Source organism: Mya arenaria, chromosome 14, assembly GCF_026914265.1.
Source record: "Mya arenaria isolate MELC-2E11 chromosome 14, ASM2691426v1".
NCBI lineage: Eukaryota > Metazoa > Mollusca > Bivalvia > Myida > Myidae > Mya > Mya arenaria.
The window spans coordinates 55,928,159-55,948,505 of NC_069135.1; the positions used below are offsets into that span (position 1 = coordinate 55,928,159).

General features: G+C 33.4%; 1 protein-coding gene across 2 annotated transcripts; it reads right to left on the reverse strand.

The window, feature by feature from the left end:
- Nucleotides 1-1,039: 1,039 nt before the first annotated feature.
- LOC128216423 (alpha-1,3-mannosyl-glycoprotein 4-beta-N-acetylglucosaminyltransferase C-like) lies at nucleotides 1,040-19,910 on the reverse strand. Of its 2 annotated transcripts, XM_052922987.1 has the most exons (6): nucleotides 19,852-19,910; nucleotides 9,562-9,856; nucleotides 7,850-7,896; nucleotides 4,949-5,066; nucleotides 2,331-2,449; nucleotides 1,040-2,072 (listed from the first exon to the last, which is right to left on the reverse strand). In XM_052922987.1, the coding sequence occupies exons 2-6, from the start codon at nucleotides 9,671-9,673 to the stop codon at nucleotides 1,293-1,295; spliced, it is 1,176 nt and encodes a 391-aa protein (XP_052778947.1). In that variant the 5' UTR covers nucleotides 9,674-9,856; nucleotides 19,852-19,910; the 3' UTR covers nucleotides 1,040-1,292. The 2 variants fall into 2 exon arrangements, with proteins under 2 accessions (XP_052778947.1, XP_052778946.1); XM_052922986.1 differs by having other exon boundaries at nucleotides 1,040-2,449.
- Between the last annotated feature and the right edge of the window lie 437 nt (nucleotides 19,911-20,347).

Below are 20,347 nucleotides of genomic sequence, written 5' to 3' on the forward strand. Positions count from 1 at the left end.
TTTATAGCATTAAGCAAACATATGTTTTTTTGTAAGAACAAGTCCAAGAAATTTGAAAGTATCAACACATTTCAAATTTATAGATTCTTACAGATATTTCTTTACTCTTTCTCTTTTTTCTCCAAAGAACCTTTGTTTTATCGATATCAATAAAAAGTTCCCAAGTATCGCAATTAATTCTAGTTAACATCTAGATCAAACTATCTCTGTTTATAATAAATGTCTTATAAGATAACTTATAATGAAGATCAAAATCAATTCTAAATAGTGGAAATAACACAGTAGGCAAATTTCCACCCTGACGTATTCCTCGACTACATTTGAAGAATCCTGAGACATTTTTATTTGATAAAATATTTGTTTTTCATCACTATGTATATTTTCTATGGATTGCAATTTACGTTATTCCTTAAAAGCTTCGACCAGAATCCAGCACGCAAAACAGAATCAAATGCCTTACGAAAGTCAATGCAAACACAAAACAGTTTAGAATTGCTTTGCTTTCAACATTCTGAAAACATGTGTAGAACAGAACTGTTATGAATTTTTCTATAACCAGCTGGTTTTGCTGTAACATATAAATGTAGTTGGCGTTTGACTTTGTACGTACTTGATGTTGACGCGTACTGTGTTGATGTCCCTGTTTTTCCTATTGCACTTTTAAAAAGAGCAACACATTTTGATTGTGCATAATTGAAGAGGAAAACTAATCAATCATTATGGATTATTTTTAACAATTGTTATAAATTTATCGAAACAGGATCATTGGCGACTTTGATTTTTATTAATTGCAGTAAATGAGTTTTATAAATTAGTATTGAATAATGACGAATGATGTATTTTATTTATATTATAAATACTAAATTACTTAAATATATAATTAATACTGATTTGATGATTTACATCCCTTTATGAATGAATTGCGATCTTACACTGTAACACACATCGTTTTTCTTTTATGCTTATAAATGATATAAAATGATATTTATTATAAAATAAAAGTCGGAAAAGCGCTCCAAATTGCTAAAATGATATTTATTATAAAATAAAAGTCGGAAAAGCGCTCCAAATTGCATTGCAAAGGTAATAGCTTTTCGTCATGAAACTTATGTCCCAGCCCTGTACGCGCTGACGTTTGATATGGGCCTGAGCGCGGGCTATTTTCCAAACAATGACATATATGCAAATGGATACTATCGCTGTTTTTGACGGAGAATTTTTATATATGCATATAAATACACGTTTTAATATCATCGTTTTGAAATTGTTGCACTAAAACACACGAAATCCGTTTAAGTATATAACAAGAATTCCCGTATTGCAACCCATGTTTTGAGGCTACGTTTAACGGCAAGCTTCAGGCACTTGACGTTGCTGGGGATGGCTGTCCCTGTGACCAGTGTGTCTGCATCTCCGTCAACCAGGCTCGTCATTTTCTTAAACTTTGTCCCACACTCGCCCCTCTTCAATGAACCGCCATGTGACGTAGAGCATTCTAAATCTGTATACAGCAGGTTGTCCGCCCGTGTCTCCTTTTTACCTGTTAATACGACAATTCTCGTAAGGTTCTGTGGCTCCGCTAAAATCACTGTAAATGTGTCACCCATCTTGGGGGTTTCCCCCCAAAAGTATGTAGATGCTTTCTTGTCGTAAGCCAATTTTGGTGCAAAGTTTAAGTAAGTTTGGAAAGTCGTTTCAAAAGTTGCTTCAGGATAATCAGCTGGTGGATAACCGTGCAAATAAAAAGAGTCTTTGAACTTGTTGTCAGTTTTTGGCATCAGCTTGTTTTTCAGGGAGGAAAATCTGCCAATATGCTGGAAGAAGCTTTGTTCGGAATGAAATGGTTTCATCTGGCCCAGATCTATTCGTATAGGGCCGAGCAGAAGGTCGCATGGAGCCTCGTCGTATTTCAACAATAACGTTGACGCTACATATTCCAAATCTACAGATTTAAACATTTTCCCAATAAAACCCAATCTTGAAAATTCCAACAATGCCCAAGGAGTTGGCATTGAAAGATATGATTTGATGCCATTTACGAAATTTGAAGCAGCGATTACATCGTCTTCAAGCTGTAAATAATAATCTGATATATTGATACAATAGTGCATAAGAAAAGCAAAATCAACATTTTGTTTTGCTCTCCATTTTAAACGATCTTTCGCATCGCCAAACGTTTGTTTAACATGTTCGAGATCCGGATATATTGATTTTTCTGCGTGAATTATTTGAATAAATCCACTTTCAACGTGGGGTTTATATCTGTTAAAAACACGTTCAGATATGTGTTCGTTAAACGTGGAGTTTAAGTCACAAAGCATGATAACTACCGTCACTTCTTTTTTCTCGGCATCTGTTGTTTTATTGACAATTGAATCCACTGTGTCGATCAGATATACTCTATCAGTGTTCGGCCGTTTGGCTGAAGGAATACCAATCGTAAACAACCCTTAAACGATAAGAAGATAAGAAATACAAAAAGCTCTACAATACATATTCCTTTTATGCTTCATGCCCCTATTTTTCTCGAAACTTTTTAAGTCTCTTATAACAGGATTAAGCTAAACCCACTATTTTTGTCTTTCAATATTTTGCGTTTTATATACTCCTTTAAATGTTTAATACTTAAGATAGGAATTATCGTTACGATTATCACAATAAACTATTTTTCATTTATCAAAATTCACTATATTATGTATTTTGGCTAATAGCATAAAGCAACCTAAGCCTGTTAAGCTTGAGAAGTTTCGAGAAATAGGGGCAGAGTGTAAACTTTTACAGTTAATCTATTTAAGAGATTTTTGAAATGTTGAAAACTGTAATAAAGAGTATATTTAACAGACGGTAGAATAAAGCATGTTCTTGGTTTCCGCTTTAATATTCAGCGTTTTAAATGATGTTTTAATGAAATATTTTAAAATCTTACAAGTGTGGGGTTTTTTAACATTTTTTTTTTAAATTTTGACACCTTTAGTTTAACGAGTCATCTTTATGAATGTTTTTATAAGCACTAAGGCCAAACAAAAATGTTTCGGTTAGGGTTACACTCTTTTTTTAATACAGATCATGTAGGTATGTAGGCTTTTTATCATTAGGCTTTATGCTAGGACTTTATTGTCATCATTGGAGAATGGTGTTACAGAAATCCTCTGTATAAAGCTTAAAAGGTTTACAACAACATATGAAAACAAACATATTTTTTTGTTATTTTTTTACCGGACTATTAAAACGGTAGGGTCGGCGCATGTTTCGTATCATTCATTTCTTGCTCTATGGTAGCGACTTACTGTTGAACGACTAACGGTTTTAAATTTAAATCAAACAAACAGGCAAGCCCAAATATTTTGACAATTTTGCCACGTAAAGAGTACACAGTACAACAAATATAAAATGAACTAAAACACCATAAGAATTTGAAGAAATTTGGATTTTTATACGTCATTAGTCAAAATAGTGGCTTTTTGTAAAAGAATATTCAAATATTTGTACAGAGATATATCGATATTGAATAATAATAATGATGATTATAATAAAATACTACTACTACTACTACTACTACTACTACTACTACTACTACTACTACTACTACTACTACTACTACTACTACTACTACTACCGTTAATAATAATAATAATAATAATAATAATAATAATAATAATAATAATAATAATAATAATAATAATAATAATTGTTATAATAATAATAATAATAATAATAATAATAATAATAATAATAATAATAATAATAATAATAATAACAATAATAATAATAATAATAATAATAATAATAATAATAATAATAATAATAAATCATCAGAATAGTCAAGTGAAGGTAATTTACGAAGGAGAAAAAATAATTCTATGATTTGAAAACAATGCAATCCAATTGAACAAAATATAATTTCGAACACTTAAATTCTTAGCATATAGAAATCAACTTAAAGAGCTTAAACTCCCTATCAAGAAAGCGCTGATGAGGTGGCGTTTCAATATATTTCGTAGTCAAGTTTAGTCGTAAATTTAAATTCTTTAAAATGAACACGAAGTTGTGGAAATATAAGTGTTTCGATATACGCTTAAAGCTGCACTCTCACAGATTTTCATATTTTTTTAAAAAAATTTAATGTTTTTTTATGCAATTTTCTTAAACCGTTAGTAACGCTTTTAGCCACAAATCATTAAATTTCGAACGGAAATGAAACGGAATGAAAACAAGCGATCTATCTTTTGTCAGCAGTCTTATATCACTGATGAGATATTTTCGCAAACAAATGGCTCATTCCAAGACAACAAGAGTTGTCAAAACGGTAAATCTGTGAGACCGCAGCTTTAAAATGAACAATCAGTTGAGGAAATAGAAATGTTTCGATCTGGCGTGAGACCACAGTTATTTTTACTATATGTTTCATATAGACACTAACCTGGCTTTTGACTTTATACACATCCCAATTGAAAAACAAGGACATGGCATCTCTAGAACAATTCAAGACATAAAATATAATCACAAGAAAACACCATGTTGACCATTGACCCGACTGTCAAAATTGAGTTCAAATACAGAACCCTTCCGCCAAGGAGTCAATCGGCTATAAACAACTAATTTTTAGACTTCCACAAGCTATAATTTTTCCAATATTTACACTGAAAACTATCAATTTCTGCAATAGAGTGTCAAATTCAGTCAAGTTCTCTGCAAAAAGAACATTTTTTGCTTCTTTTTCATTCAATTTTAATAAAATATTGATACTTGAACACAAGCACTCTTTTTTCAGTATTAACATCCGGATCTTGGTCAACGGGGGGCAGATAACTGGTCTTGAGCCATCTATGCCATTTGTGACGTTAAAATGTTAACGGTAATTGCAGTTCTTGAAAACTCCTTGATGGAAAAGATTCCCTGGCAATATTTCAACGACTTAAGTGACTCGTTCACTTGAACCCACTCTTACCCCGTTGCTTTCTTGGTGTTCCATACATCAATACCTGGAAGGGTGTTTTAGAGATAACCCCGTCTTTTGACTTTCGGGAGGACGTAGGCTCTGTCATCATAGGCCTGTCGAACGCATTCTGCAGGTGGGGATATCATTATACAATGAAAAATACAGGGACTAGCCCAGTAGTTAAAATTCAAATTTTAATATTTCAATAAAAAAAACTACAGAAACAAGTAGTCGAAAGTTTAAACTTACACTCCGTTCAATGACACGGGGTCAATGCCAAAGACATAGAACACAAAAAACAAAAGATCACAAACAAGAAACATGGAACAACAGCAAACAACTCCACACACATCACAGTACATATATACTATATAAAAACTAGGGGTGTTTATCAAGGATTGTTAGGTACCGCCTTTGAACGGTCAGTAAAATGTTAATTTACTGGGGGTATAAACTTGTTTTCGTGCACAACCTCACACTTATCCCAACAATCCCAAATAAAGAAAAAACGTAAATAATCAATCTTAACTTAGTATGCATTAACTTGATCCTGAGATACAAGGACCAAAACAAATAGAACCGAGTAAGAAATCACGTGACTTTAAAAGGGGTCCTCACATTGGACACCAAGGGCCACATCCGATGTAAACAAACAACTAAGGGCGTTTTTGTTGATACCAAACCAGTTTCAGTTTTGGTTTTAATGGTTTCAGCAGTTACGAAACCGGTTTTGATAGTTTTGCTTGAAGTAACAAATGCATGGTTTTGTGTACATTTTCAACAAAATAGCGGAGCTACTGTAGCTACTGAGCTACACAATTACTAATGTAACCATTTTCATTTAGCTCATTTGCCCAGTGTAAGGCATTGTTATAAAAAAATGAGTTTAAACAAACGAGCTTGATCACTATCCGCCATGTTGTTTTCGAAGTAAACTAGTTTTCGGATGGAACAAACCGATGAAACCGCATCCGATAGGTGTTTCGGAAGTTTCAAAAACCGGTTTCGGTGTTCGTTAAGAAATGAATGAAACTGGTTTTGGTTTTGTTTGAAACTGTTACAACAAATACACAGTTCGTGAAACCGATATAAAACCGAAACCAGTTTATTACCAACAAAAACTCTCTTAGTGACGTTAATTTTCTGAACTGTCCAAACCGTAACTAACACGATACAAAAAGAAAGAAGTACATTAAAATTTTGCAACTGCTTTTTATGTGATAGTTAGTTTTGTTGGTAAATCTCTCACGTATATTGCTTGTATTTCAATAGTCCTAATCTAATCTCACGTTGAACATACCACGTGAATTTTTGTAATATATGAACTTAATTTGAAATGTCATTTCGATAATGTTTCAGCCGATAATTGATATTTCTGACAATGGCTTGAAACCGCCGCTGATAACCGAGATCCCGAAAAACAACATATGGGAATGTTTACAGATTGAAAATTAATACGAACTTAATGGCAGTGCACGTGGATACAATCATTCACTGGCAATATATTGACTTTGAGCTTGAAAAAATAATAATTAGAAAGTATTCGCATGTAGAATAATAATCTTACACACACACTTTAACCCAGATATATTGTTGACGTTTCGTGTCTATCATAAGAATACTTCTCTCACCTGTGGTACTCATTTTGAAATTTACTTAGGTTACTTCAACGTGAACATTTCGGTCTATCTGTTCATCATCACAATCGTCTTAAGTAATCACATTCCTCAGATCTGAGTATTCTTGCAATGTGGATAAAAATACTTGTGTCGTTGACGGCGGCGCCGTCGTGCAATTACTTAAATCTTGGCCATAACTCGTTTAAGATAAAGAAATGAATCTTGATACACTTGTTGCCAGAGACAATACACACGTGTAAGCAAGGCAGATAAATATAACTCTAATAACCCAAGAGCTTTATCCCTTGTTTAACTGGAAAACAACAGACGGGAGTTGACGAAGCTCTGTGGCTCTGTGGACCCTTGCATTTTGTTGTGTGCCCATTACCTGTATCAGTTCATACATTATTCATTGGCGCCGCACTGAAGTGCACGCCTATAATGGAATGGGAATTTATTTTAGTTATTGGTAGGAGCGGTTTTTAATTTAATTGACAGTTGGATTTTATTGTTATTTTATTATGATTAAAAATTGCAAATGGATGGCGATTGCATGGGTGTTAAAAATGATATTTATGGTTGTTCGTCTTTGTAATGGAACATTTCATTAGTTCCGGATATACTCATGACACTTGTCAACCGTCCCGTCCAGAACGTACAGTACTTTGACTATTATAATGTCACACAGCATTCACTTTTGTTTCAAAGATTCCTATTAAAAGAAATGAGTTTAAACCGATTTTGACCGGCAGAAAATTGTCCGAAATACTCCTCAACTTTCTGTTCACATATGACGTTTTAACCACGTGGTATGATCACTATCCATCCTGTTTCATTATTTATGCAAAAAGCTACAGAAACATGCTCAGTAGCAAAAAGTTTAAACATAAACCCTGTTTAGTGGCATTTGGCAAACGCCAAAGACATAGAACACAAAATCACAAACAAGAAACATAGAACAGCACAAAACTCTACAAACAGCACAGTGCATAAATACTATATATATAATAATTGGTATGTTTATCAAGAATTGTTAGGTACCGCCTTGGAACGGTCAGTAAAATGTAAATTTACTGGGGGGTTAAACCAGTTTATGTGCACAAACCTCACTCTTATCCCAACAATCCTTAATAAAGATAAAACGCAAAAGGTAAATCTTATCAAAGTATGCATTAACATGTTTCATGGATTAAATCAGTTTTGACCGAATGTAAGAACCCTTAATAGTTCATATTAAACGAAGACATTTCATTTTTTTAAGTTATGACTTATTATAAACTTATAAACTTACCACACTGTTTGTACACAATGGCCGCTGTGAATTAGGCTGAGCAATCCCTGAAAGTTCGAAACTACCAAGATATGATTTTGAAGACAATTTTCAAACAGGAAATGACGTCATACTTTCTTTTTACCTAGCATTGTGTGCAATTGCGTTCATTTCTTTACAGTTAAACGGGCTAAAATGGGTTCAACAAATACATTTCGAATAAAAAAAACACTGTGGAAACGTTGAATTTATCCGTTATTCATCAATACATTATCGAAAAGCATAATCTAATTTGTTTACAAAAAAAACAACATCGAGAGACAAAAAAGTGACAAGACAGCAAATTTAAAATAACACTTGAAATACAAAATGTGTCCTTTGTTGTTATTTTATGTGTTCATTTTTTTTTTTAATATGTACACTAGAACTTATATGTCAACATTAAATAGGCACAATATAGGTTTAATGATGTAAAAAGACTGTTTAATAAGAAGGCATTAATATGTTGAACTTATCTGACTTTAATGATCAAATAAAAAATAAAGCATATGATTTGTACACAGATAAAAATATAAGTCTTAATAAATTGAATTTTTCAAATTAGAGCGACGTGGACACACATAACCCAGTTTTTTTTATCTGTACACAAATAATTTGCCTTTTTTGTTAAGATCATTTAAGTTGTGCATCCTTTATGCGTCTATAAATTAACTGCTAGATTTTCAACCCGGCTGCCCCTTTTTTATTCCCTCCGCCCCACATATTTTTGTTACTCTAATAAAATGTTGAATTATGGTCTGTTTTTGCGTATCGGTCCGTTACTGTCCGGAAACGGCGTTTGTTCATACCTACTGTGTCGATGTTTAATTTTCACATGTATAAAGCGAGAATCGTTAAAAACACACGTCTATAAACATGTATATGGTCCATTATGTGATAAAAACAGCAAGAACACATATGCAATGATGGAAAAGTCATCTAAGAAAAATAATGTCATTTTAAAAGGGGACTCGCTCCCATTAAAACTGGGTTATATTGCAATATTTTTTTATTGACTTTAAAGGGACTTGTTCAAGTTTTAAATGGTCTGACATTGACTATATCAATTTCGTCTTAATGTGAACCAAAATCATCGACAATTTAAATTAGAGCTTTTTTTTAAATAAACTATTTAAGATATGTCACATACAGAGATCTATATCCCCGAAAAACGCATCATAAAATTGAATGATTTTAGACGTGAATTTATAATATTCAGTTGGAATAAATATCTGGCAGTAGCAAATCTTTTGTGTTTTTATAAAATTTCAGCAAAATTTGGCGGAAAAAAAATCTTTATGATGAATCTGTGAACGAGTCTCATTTTAAAATTGCACTCTCACATTTTTTAAATGCTTGTCTCAGAATCAGCTGATTTGGGCATCGATGCCTTCAATTTAGCCATATAAGATCCGACTCACAATAACATAGATATTAATTTTCGAAAGAAAAAAACAACGGCCGAAACTTCAATTTTCTTAAAGCGTTAGTGACGCTTTTAGCCATAAATTATCAATTTTCGACCAAAGCTATGAAAAAACTGCCATCTAAAATAGTCAGCCTTTTTCTATCACTTGTTTCCATATATTAACGTAAAAATTCCAAGACTTATAATTAAAGAAAAGTTTCCAAACGGTCAATCTGTGAGATTGCAGCATTAAAAAGGGGTCATATGTCTTGATGGCTTACGCTACCTTTTGTTACGAACAGAAAAGTAAGCTTGGTGGCCAGGCAGCAAAGCAACAGGATGGTGACAGCTCTCCCGATTCTCCCACAAAACTTCCGCAACAACGACCCACATAGCATTTTGTTTCGAGAGTATACTGTTTGGAGAGTATACTGTTAGGAGAGTATATACCGTATGGAGAGTATATACCGTTTGGAGTGTATACTGTTTGGAGAGTATAATGTTTGGAGAGTATACCGTTTGGAGAGTATATACCGTTTTGAGAGTATAGTATTTGGAGAGTTCTTTAGTTTTCCCTTTGACTACAACCAAATGAATAATTTAAAAAAAACATATAATATACATGTAAAAAGTAAAACAAAGCTAAATATTTTTTGACATCGTGTATACGACCATTGAAAATGTATAGTATTCATTATTATAAAAAAATATATTTTGAAATAAAATATCGACAACATGTGCTTTTTATATGGACGGTAGAAAAACAAAGCGTATCCTGTGTATTTGATCAATGATAAAATACATGTATCTCGACCCTATCAGAGTGAAGATTAATAATAGAAATCACGTGTTTCCGGTCAAGATCGAAAAATCAACACAAATTAAGGGACGTGCGAAAGATAGTACATTTTTGAAAGACGTTAAATAGCTGTTCTGTTAATTTCACAAAATAGATAGCGCGCCATTTTTTCACTGACGTCATGATGTAAAGTAGTTTTTGTTCAATGTTGACGTCAAATAGTTCTCTAAAAAGGGGATTTCATACATTTTATATGTTTTTTTTGTAATAAATATGTATTCAGTTGCACTCTGAATTTAAGAATAAGTCCTACATTTTCAGCGAACAAAATTGCAGTTAATCATGAAGTACTAGACTCAGTGTGTGTAAACCACGTGATAAATTTCGTCAATTTTATCACCTTATCACTTCGGTAATAACACAAAGGCGGGGCTCTGTAAGCGGCATAGACTGACCATTGTTTCATTTAAAATGGTGTAGTAAAAGAAAAGTTATCTTCGATTTAAGTCTTCATTTTAAGCAAAACATGTTGCCTTCCAACGAAGCATACATGACGTAATTTATCACGTGGTATACACACACTGTATACTATGGAAGCGTCCAGGTGCCAAAGTGAAAAATATTTTCCAGTATAATATCTCCTAATTAGGAGATACTAACTCATAATTATGACTTACTAAGTCCTAATTACGAGATACTATCTCATAATTAGGAGAAACTATCTCCTAATTACGACTTATTAAGTCCTAATTAGGAGATACTAACTCATAATTATGACTTACTAAGTCCTAATTACGAAATACTATCTCATAATTAGGAGATACTATCTCCTAATTACGACTTACTAAGTCCTAATTAGGAGATACTTACTCATAATTATGACTTGCTAAGTCATAATTACTAGATACTCTCTCATAATTGGGAGATACTAACTCATAATTAGGACTTACTAACTGCTAATTAGGAGATACTAACTCATAATTATGACTTACTATCTCCTAATTAGGAGATACTAACTCATAATTAGGACTTACTAAGTGCTAATTACGAGATACTAACTCGCGATTATTACATCAGTTACATCCCTTTGTGTTACCACGCCAAAATGGCAGAGAATTTACCTCCAGACGATTCATCATTTACTAATTTTCTTAGTGACATAAATCGTCCATTGACCAATGACTTTGAAACTTTGCACACTTGTTCACCATCATGCCCCCACTCTATACACAGGAGGAGGTAACTCTATCAAGCAGTTTGACAAAATTATACCCCTTTTTCGACTTAGAATTAACGTTAAAGTTTGCGTACCACCTATAATATTTTCCATTCAATTTATGTAAATATCTCAGCACATCATGTATTGTATTGAAATGTAATCTAAACTTTTCAATCCATACAGCAGCGGAATAGTCGAGCGCGCTGTCTCTGTGACAGCTCTTGTTTAGTTTGGGTTAATAGCCGCAGACTCAAGTGAGGGACTTTGGGCAGTTTTGACACTTGTTGCTTAATAATTGTTAATTTTAATTGTTGTGATAATTGTTCTGCAAAATCCAGAATAGTGTTACCTAATATGCGGCACTGTCTATTGATTCTGTATAAATCATGATCATACAAATCATATTAAAAACATAGACATTGTCATATACAACACTTCATTAAATGTGACATTTCTTTGACAGGAAAACTCTGACAATTCATTAATGTTTATTTTGTAAACGACGACAATTTGTAGCAAATGTAAAATGTGGACATAATTACAGAGTACTTAATTTAGTAAAACTTATTATTTACTTATTCTTAAACAAAAATATGTTGTTTTTAATGAGTAACATTATCGTTTTAGACATATGACAGATGTTAATAAAAATGGTATGCTTAACCAACCGTTTTATTTGGAATAAAAATGTAACCTATATTACATTATATATGAATCTGGCCTTCTCATAGGTCGAATTATACTTAAGGGTATGCTTTACTAAGCGTATGGATATTGATTTTAAAATGTCAGATTTAGTGGGTTCACATTTTATTACAAAAACACACACTCTTATTGTTCATTTTTAAAGCTTTGTTGTTGTTTTTTTCACTGTAAAAAATATTGAGTTCGTAAGTATACGTATACACCATGGAAAATGGGAAATACAAACGAAACTTGAAAAAATATATCACACTGGCGAAACTGAATCTCCGAATGTTAAATTTACTTCAATTTTGTTCATATTATCACGAACACATTCTTAGGCGGTTAAAATGCATTTTCGTATAACTGATTGGGATTTGTTTTTGCAATGTTCCATCTAAAAAATTGCTTAGTTTTGTGTTCATATGGCATTGTCTTCATACCGTGACCTGTGAAAGAACATATTTTGACCGACATAAACTCACGACAATGGTCGCTGTCCTTGAGTGACTCCTTTTCTGTAAAATATTGACCCCCCCCCCCCACCCCAAATAATAACATGACTCAGAACGATCGCTACTGTAAATAGGTATTTAACCCCACCGAACAGAACCGACTATGTTTGTCATTTAATACGTGTGCTGTTAAGTCTTAGTAATACAGGTGGTAATGCTGCAGCTATTGTTGTCGATACTACCACTACTGCTTCTGTTATTGCCAATGTCAACACCACCGCCACAACACCACCGTCAGCACCACCACAACCACCACAACCACCACCGATGATGATGATGATGATGATGATGATGATGATGATGATGATGATGATGATACCCCTAAAACAACTGCCGCTCCTGCTGAATTGTTGTTGTTGTTGTTGTTGCCACTTCTACAACAACAGCTACTACTATTCCTTCTACTAACTATCATATAACTTCTACTGATGCTGCTAATCTTGCGTTAATCAACTATATGTTGCTGTGAATGAAGGAACTCAGCTTTTTGTATCAATGCGAAGACCCTTCATTTATCTATTTATAATGAGCGCAAAGTACAATGAACCCTTAAAGGGACTGTACACCAGATTCGCACCAAAACAGTTTTCTTCTGTAACGAATCTCAGGACAATTATCTAATGGACTGTGTTACGCTTTATCATAATTGTAAAAAAAGTACCAAAATGTAAAAAAAAAAAACTGTGTCGGAGACCGGGTTCTTCAGTTAGTAAGTTTCAATGCATTGTACACATCGATGCCAAGTTTATGTCAGTTTTCGAAAATTTTCTTCTTTTTTTCGCTATTTTATCATACGGAGTATAGCCCCTTTAAGCAGATTTTCGACATCCACAGATAAACAACTCCCCGGTATCATTTTATTAAATATACATGAGTCATAACATTTTGAGCCGGAAGTTGATAAGTTTGACTGGGGTTTGTGATTCTATTTGTTTCAAAAAAACATCCTCACGCCGGCCAAATCCTAAGAGCCTCTTATAGAACAAAACCGTACTCAAGTTGTTAAATTAAACCACTTGATTACGGTATTGTTCTATAAGAGGCTATTAGGATTTAGCCGGCGTGAGGAAAATATTTAGCTGTCGGGGAACTAAGAAATATAGTTAGTACATTTGTACTTGATGTTTTCAATCTTTAAACATAATAACAAGAGTGTGGTTTAGATAGTTAAATATTGTTATCAAGGAGATTGTTCATAAACAATATCAAAGATGTAATGCTTAGCTTAGTTAATTAATAATTATACTTTTTATAGTTAAGAAAATCATGTCAATACTTAATAATAAACTATTATTGGATTTTTATTTTTATTTTTGACAAGTGTCGTAATAAACAAAATGAGATGAAGCGTTAAATCTAAGAACCATGCACTATAGAAAGATTTTTCCGAAAAATGACCAAAATTATTGCTCCCCTGAATTTCATGCTGGTCGTAATGGCCATTAAATGAAATGAATTAGCTGTAACAGCAGATAACTGATAAAAATTTCATGGAGAACCAAGTCAGCCCTTTAACCCTTAGCACAAAACCACTGAATGGAACATAATGCATATGCTGCTAAAATCCAGGTATATGCTGGCATACAGGGGTTTCCTTCTTAATCGAAAATTGGATAGGATTTCTTGGCATGAAAACAATAAAGCCAACACATTCAATGATACAGGTAACTATTAAATGTGATGAATTAAAGTTATAAATGCAATACTTAAGTTACAATAAAAAAAACACCAGACACATTAATCCTGCATAACAATATCCATGCTCTCCATGAGATCCTCGTGGGTATAACTGAGTTATGTGACGTCACACAATGTGACTGTTTGATCTGAAGCCGATAAAAGGTGTTTATTCATATCAATGCATGTATAAAATGGTGTTGAATGGGATTTTAATTATCTTGATGAAGGAGCTACAGTGACTTATAGGCGTAATAACCATTGATAACTACGGATAAATTAATAAGTGGTAAAATGCAGACATGAAGAAAAAAGGCAGGTTTACCATACATGTAAATAAAATGTAAAAATGGTTATTTTCTATGAATTCGTAGAGCGAAAAATTAATTATTTTAAGGTGTCCGAACTCTAAGGTGAATTACGGTAAATACATTCAGAAATCCAACTCTAATATTGTCAACTTTACGTACATACATTTCGTAACAAATGCTTTTCGTACCCAAATCACATTTTTTTTCAGGGAAAAATAGGTTAGGGTCGGCGGGAAAAAATAGGGTCGGTCGGGTAACCTGAAACAGACCTATTTTTTTATTTGGTCTAAACATTTCCGCTTGGCTCGAATTATCTGAGGCTCGATGTATGTTCGCAAGCCCTATGGGTTCGAGTCAATGGGGTTCAAATGTACTAACGAATTTTATTAAAAATAATTCAGTGAACAACAAAGCTTTTAAAATGAATAATTAAAAGAGTGTTCATATCTTTTATAAAATCAAGCTTCCATTGTAAAATCAATATATATACGCTTAGTAAAGCATACCCCTAAATACAATTCGACCTATGAAACGACCAGGTTCATATAAATCAATATAGGTTACATTTACATTCCAAATAAAACGGTTGTAATAAGCGTACTATTTTAATTAACAGCTGCCACATGTTTAAAACAGTTTAATGTTACTCATTAAAAAACAACAACATATTTTATGTATAAGTTTACATTAGGTTTAACTTGTCAATAATTATGTATAACAATTAATACTTCTTCATGTTTTTCTTAGCAGAATTTAATACAAAAATTCTTCCAAATCTTGACCCAAACCGCAGCAATTCCCAAAACATGATGTCATGATAAATTGACCTTAGATTCTCTGTCAATTAGGGGTTAATGTGTAGCTGAAGTTGACTTTCGTGTAGAAATGAAAAATGGAAAAATTGGCTGGTATTTCTTAGCATGGACATTTGACATGTATTTATCTTTTTGGGAATAATAAAACAATATTATTAATTGATGTAAATCTTATTTGGGAATAAGAGTGAATTTTTAATCATGAAAATACAAAGCAACCACATATGCAGTACACATGGCGCGATGCATAATGCATGTGTATTAACTGGATAGAAATACATGTACATGTTGTATATATATAATTATATCAAAAAGACATTTTTTTGTAAAACAGATACTATACATATAAATGTATGATAAATAAAATTAAATTTATAAAATGTATTCTGACCAAACATTTAAATAACACATACCATAATAAAAAGTTAATTTTCTGAATTTTAAATCGGTCTGTATTTGGAAAACATCCTCCTCATGTGCGACTAATTTCACTGAGAATTTTATGTCGGAGTGTTTGGTAGAGAATAACTGCCGAATCGCCACAATCCGGCATCTGGAGGTCATGGTCGTCCATAATCATGGTGCAAATTTCAAAAACAGTTGCGTCACAGGTAATGTTGCTTTTAAGCACACACCCTTCCAAACATGAATCAACATTAGCTCGATGTACTGCGCACAGGTAATCTTGAGCGCCGTATAATTCTGGACAAGTGTACATTGTCACCGGGCGGCCACTTGGACTGATGTTGTTGCGAACATGTCTTATGCGATGACAATTCCAGAGTTGACGAACTTCATCAAGTTCTTTCTGGAAATAGACAAACTGTCATATTAAACTCACAGAACACGTTATCACAGGTGCATAATGCACTGTGTCTACTTAAACCCATTAACTGATATTAAAGGTACTGAATACCACATGAAGAAATGTAGAAACAACAACAAGAACAATGTAAAATATTCCAATAATCATGCTCATCGGTATATTCTAAAGATCTTAAACTCTAATTCAGCATATACTGTATTCATTTTCATTCGCCAAGATATACCCCGTTTACCAAAGTTGTATCTATCTATGCTCTCAATAAACGGTCTTCATCATCAATTAATGTCAATTTACGCTAAAAGTTAAGTGAGGCACACTAGCTCAGTTGTGACCGCGTCCGTTTCTTAAGGGGGTAAACGCCCTTATGAACCCCTTTTAGGCCATTTCGGCTTCCTAGTTGGGATAACCAGTGATTTCATTAGATCTTCTCAAGCGACCCACAGCTTCCCGTTTGCATCAGAGGTGGGAGGCAAGTAACCTCAGGACACGCCTTTGATCAACACATCGCAAAGTCCGTTGCCGGCAGTCTTGGTGTTCGAACCCACGACGTTCGGACTGGGAGTCTAGTGCGCTTACCAACTGCGCTTACCGTGTCGGACAGCGTTTTATCTCACCGTGAAGTGTTTGTGGGTTAGATTCCCGCCGGAGACAAAACTCTTTTATTTTTATAATTAAAACCTGAAACATCGTCATACTGCCCATATAAAGGGTAAAAAAGAGGAAATCATGGGAACCTAAAATGGTCTAAAGTCACCCAAATTTCTGTTGATATAGCTTCTTGTGCTATTGACACATTGAGAACAATTCTACATGTACATGATCGATCTGGATATATAAACACGAAGGTTTTAACGACGTACGCAGAAACTTTATTCGCTATTTATAATTCATCGATGCAAATTTAACAAATACTCATATCATATTAACTATTACGTCTGCGTTAATATGAAATTAGACGCCTACGACAACAGCCTTCCATCGCATAGTCACTGGGTATGAGCATGTATTTTAAATAAATTTAGTCCTATATAACATTGAGGCATTACCTGTATAACATCCATGAAGCAGAACTGCAGCAGTGCTTTGTCTAAAAGGTTCCCGTGTAACTTCCAGTGCTCTCTAATAGCTTGAAAAAGTCCATCCAGTACTGGACATTCTGCGTTCGTAGTATGCCCCACCATCTTTCTATTCTTTGGTTCCTATTGCTAGAACCGACCAGATAGCAATTTTGTACATCAAGATCTTCTGTAATACTTCTCAGATACATGTGTATGTCTCTCACATAGCAGTTCTGTACCCAAGTCGGCCCTTACTCTTAATGGGCAACCGTTCATCATATTTACCGTCTCTGTGTAGTATCCCGCTATCAGCTTCGGATCGTTGTTGGTTTTATATGCTTCCAACCACAAAACATATCTCGAAAAACCATCAATGGCACCGTGTATGCAAATACCGAAGTTTATCGTACCCATCAATATGCCACAGGTAATTTGGACCTAAGTTCAAATATACTCTTCTCTGCAGACGACGTTGTTGTCGATGTTTAATGTCATTAGGAACAAAAATATTCTCTGATTATCTCTTGCGTGACACAGTAACCATTTTGAACGCACTTCATGTGCATCATTTTGTATCCGTGTTGCTTGCCAGAATGTTCAAGTTCATTTATTAAAAACAAAGCCACATCAGTAATATTACTGTATTTTTTCTTGCGAAACAATCCCAAACGATTCAAAACTCGTTTTAATGTCCTGAGGCTTATATTTATCTCATGTTTCTTAGATAAACACATAATTATAACCGAATAATTAAGTCCAAGTCGAAAGTATTTGCGTATGGCTTCTTCCATTGTAAAAGGCGAAGTGTACAACTTTATACCAATTAGCTAAGTCATCATTATGAGTGAATATCTCCTAATTATGAGATAGTAAGTCAAAATTAGGAGATAGTATCCCCTCATTATGAGATAGCAAGTCATAATTAGGAGATAGTATCTCATAATTAGGACTTAGTAAGTCATAATTATGAGTTAGTATCGCCTAATTAGGACTTAATAAGTCGTAATTAGGAAATAGTATCTCCTTATTATGAGATAGTATCTCGTAATTAGGACTTAGTAAGTCGTAATTAGGAGATAGTATTTCCTAATTATGAGATAGTATCTCATAATTAGAACTTAGTAAGTCATAATTATGAGTTAGTATCTCCTAATTAGGAGATAGTATACTGGAAAATATTTTTCACTTTGGCACCTGGACGCTTCCATAGTACACACACACACACGCACGCACGCACGCACGCACGCACGCACGCACGGCACGCACGCACGCACGCACGCACGCACGCACGCACACACGCACACACACACACACTGTAGAATTTTAACTTTTGCAACTGTTTAAAAGTCCGCCTACGGGCACTCATCCGATACACACTCCGCCATGAGTTTAAATTGTATTATCCTAAAGAGTCCGAGAGTAAAATTGACAAACATATATTTTGAGTGATATACATTCAACTACTTACTTAATAATGCATTTATGGAAAATATTAATTGCTATTCACAATATTGTAACCGTATATTAATTAGCTGCAAACGCAAAAATATTAAATGATTGGTGAATTCTAAAAGATTTACAGTGATCTACTATTGTCTCAGAAGGTAGAAATACAGTGTTTTCTGCACATTTCTATTAAATTACAACCGGTATTCTTCATAAGCAGCATTGTTTTCGACATTTTTTCATCCTTTTTTGGTTTATTAAAACGCTTGTATTACATGTGATTAATCTTATTTGGTAGTGCATCTTTAAGATGTTACTTCATGTCATCTAACTATTACGTCATAATTAAGTTTTTATAAGCTACATAATCAGAGAAAAATCGGAACACCTCGGCCTTTTTCCATCGAAAACAACCTCGGATTTATGTCGGTGCATGAGTGGTAGTAGTTCTTAAATTTGCTAATACTAATATTAATTAATTGTAATGTTTTAACGTGGAATTTGTACTCTCTTGTAATTCTCCTACACCTGAACTAATAATGTATTTTGTCAATATGTTATTGATGCATTTTTACTCCCAAATAAGATTTACCACAATTTATACAATTGTTTTAATAATCAAAGAGGATTAATAAATGTTGAAAAAAATGAGTTTTATGACGCATGCCGAGTTTAATTTAAAAGAAAGGTGCAGAAAACACGGCATTTCTACCTTATGAGACGATAGTAGATCAAAGTAAACTCACCAATCATTTAACATTTTTGCGTTTCATCTATTAATTGTAAACTAACCACATTCCCCTTACTTACTAATTATATTTGTTTTGCATAATGATAAACTCTAAACCTGTTGTGAAGCCGCCATTAACCCACATATTTATACCTGCGTTAACATATATATATATATTGCGGTTTCACATGCTTTTACTTAAATGTAAATTGTGATATAATAAAATAATATTGAGTTGAGTTGAGTTGAGTTGAGGTGTAAGGTTACAATCTTGTTATCAGTAATTAATATGTTCCATAAATGCATCATTCAGTAAATAGTTAAAGTTTTATCACTCAAAATGTATGTTTGTTATACTTGTTTAAATATTGATTTTAAATAAGAGTGTCACTTTAATTTACTTCTGAAGTTTATTTCTAAACTGAACACCGTATTAAGTGTTACTTATTTTACATCTATCATAATATTCCGTCACAAAATAAAAACATTTTGTTACCTGTTTAAAGTCTCATTTCCATAATAATTTCAACTGTAAGCTCTGCCGACACGTTCAAATTAATTTCAAGTTATGAAATATCTTATTGGAAGAACTCAAGCGACAAGGGGACTGAAGATCGGACAAACAACAATTCTTGCTAAACCTATAAGCATAAGGAAAACAATGCGCCTATAAGAAACTATATAAAGGCTCTTATTAGTTAACAAATATTATAATCGATCACTAGGGTGCCATTTTAGTCAGTTCACATAAGTGTACTAATCGATATTTCTGAGTATTTATTTAAATCGATTTTGAAGATAAAGCTTTATTTGTTAGTTTGAGCAAAGTTTGTTAGGTTTTGCAAGTAAATTTAAGCCCTTCAGATCTTGAAGTATGAATGTCAAGTACATTAAAGCACTCCAGGTGCATTATTCGGAGCTCCTCGGCCATTTTTATCGAAAACAACCTCGGACGTATATGGACGGTTTACAATGTCAGAAATCGAGTTTTT

Excerpts from the sequence above, each read along its gene's own strand:
- LOC128216423 (XM_052922986.1), bottom strand. The coding sequence starts at position 9,673 with ATGCTATGTGGGTCGTTGTTGCGGAAGTTTTGTGGGAGAATCGGGAGA. Across the intron at positions 7,897-9,561 it reads TTTTCTGTTCGTAACAAAAG|GGATTGCTCAGCCTAATTCA; the intron begins GTAGCGTAAGCC and ends TCGAACTTTCAG. Across the intron at positions 2,450-4,948 it reads AACACCAAGAAAGCAACGGG|GGTTGTTTACGATTGGTATT; the intron begins GTAAGAGTGGGT and ends TTATCGTTTAAG.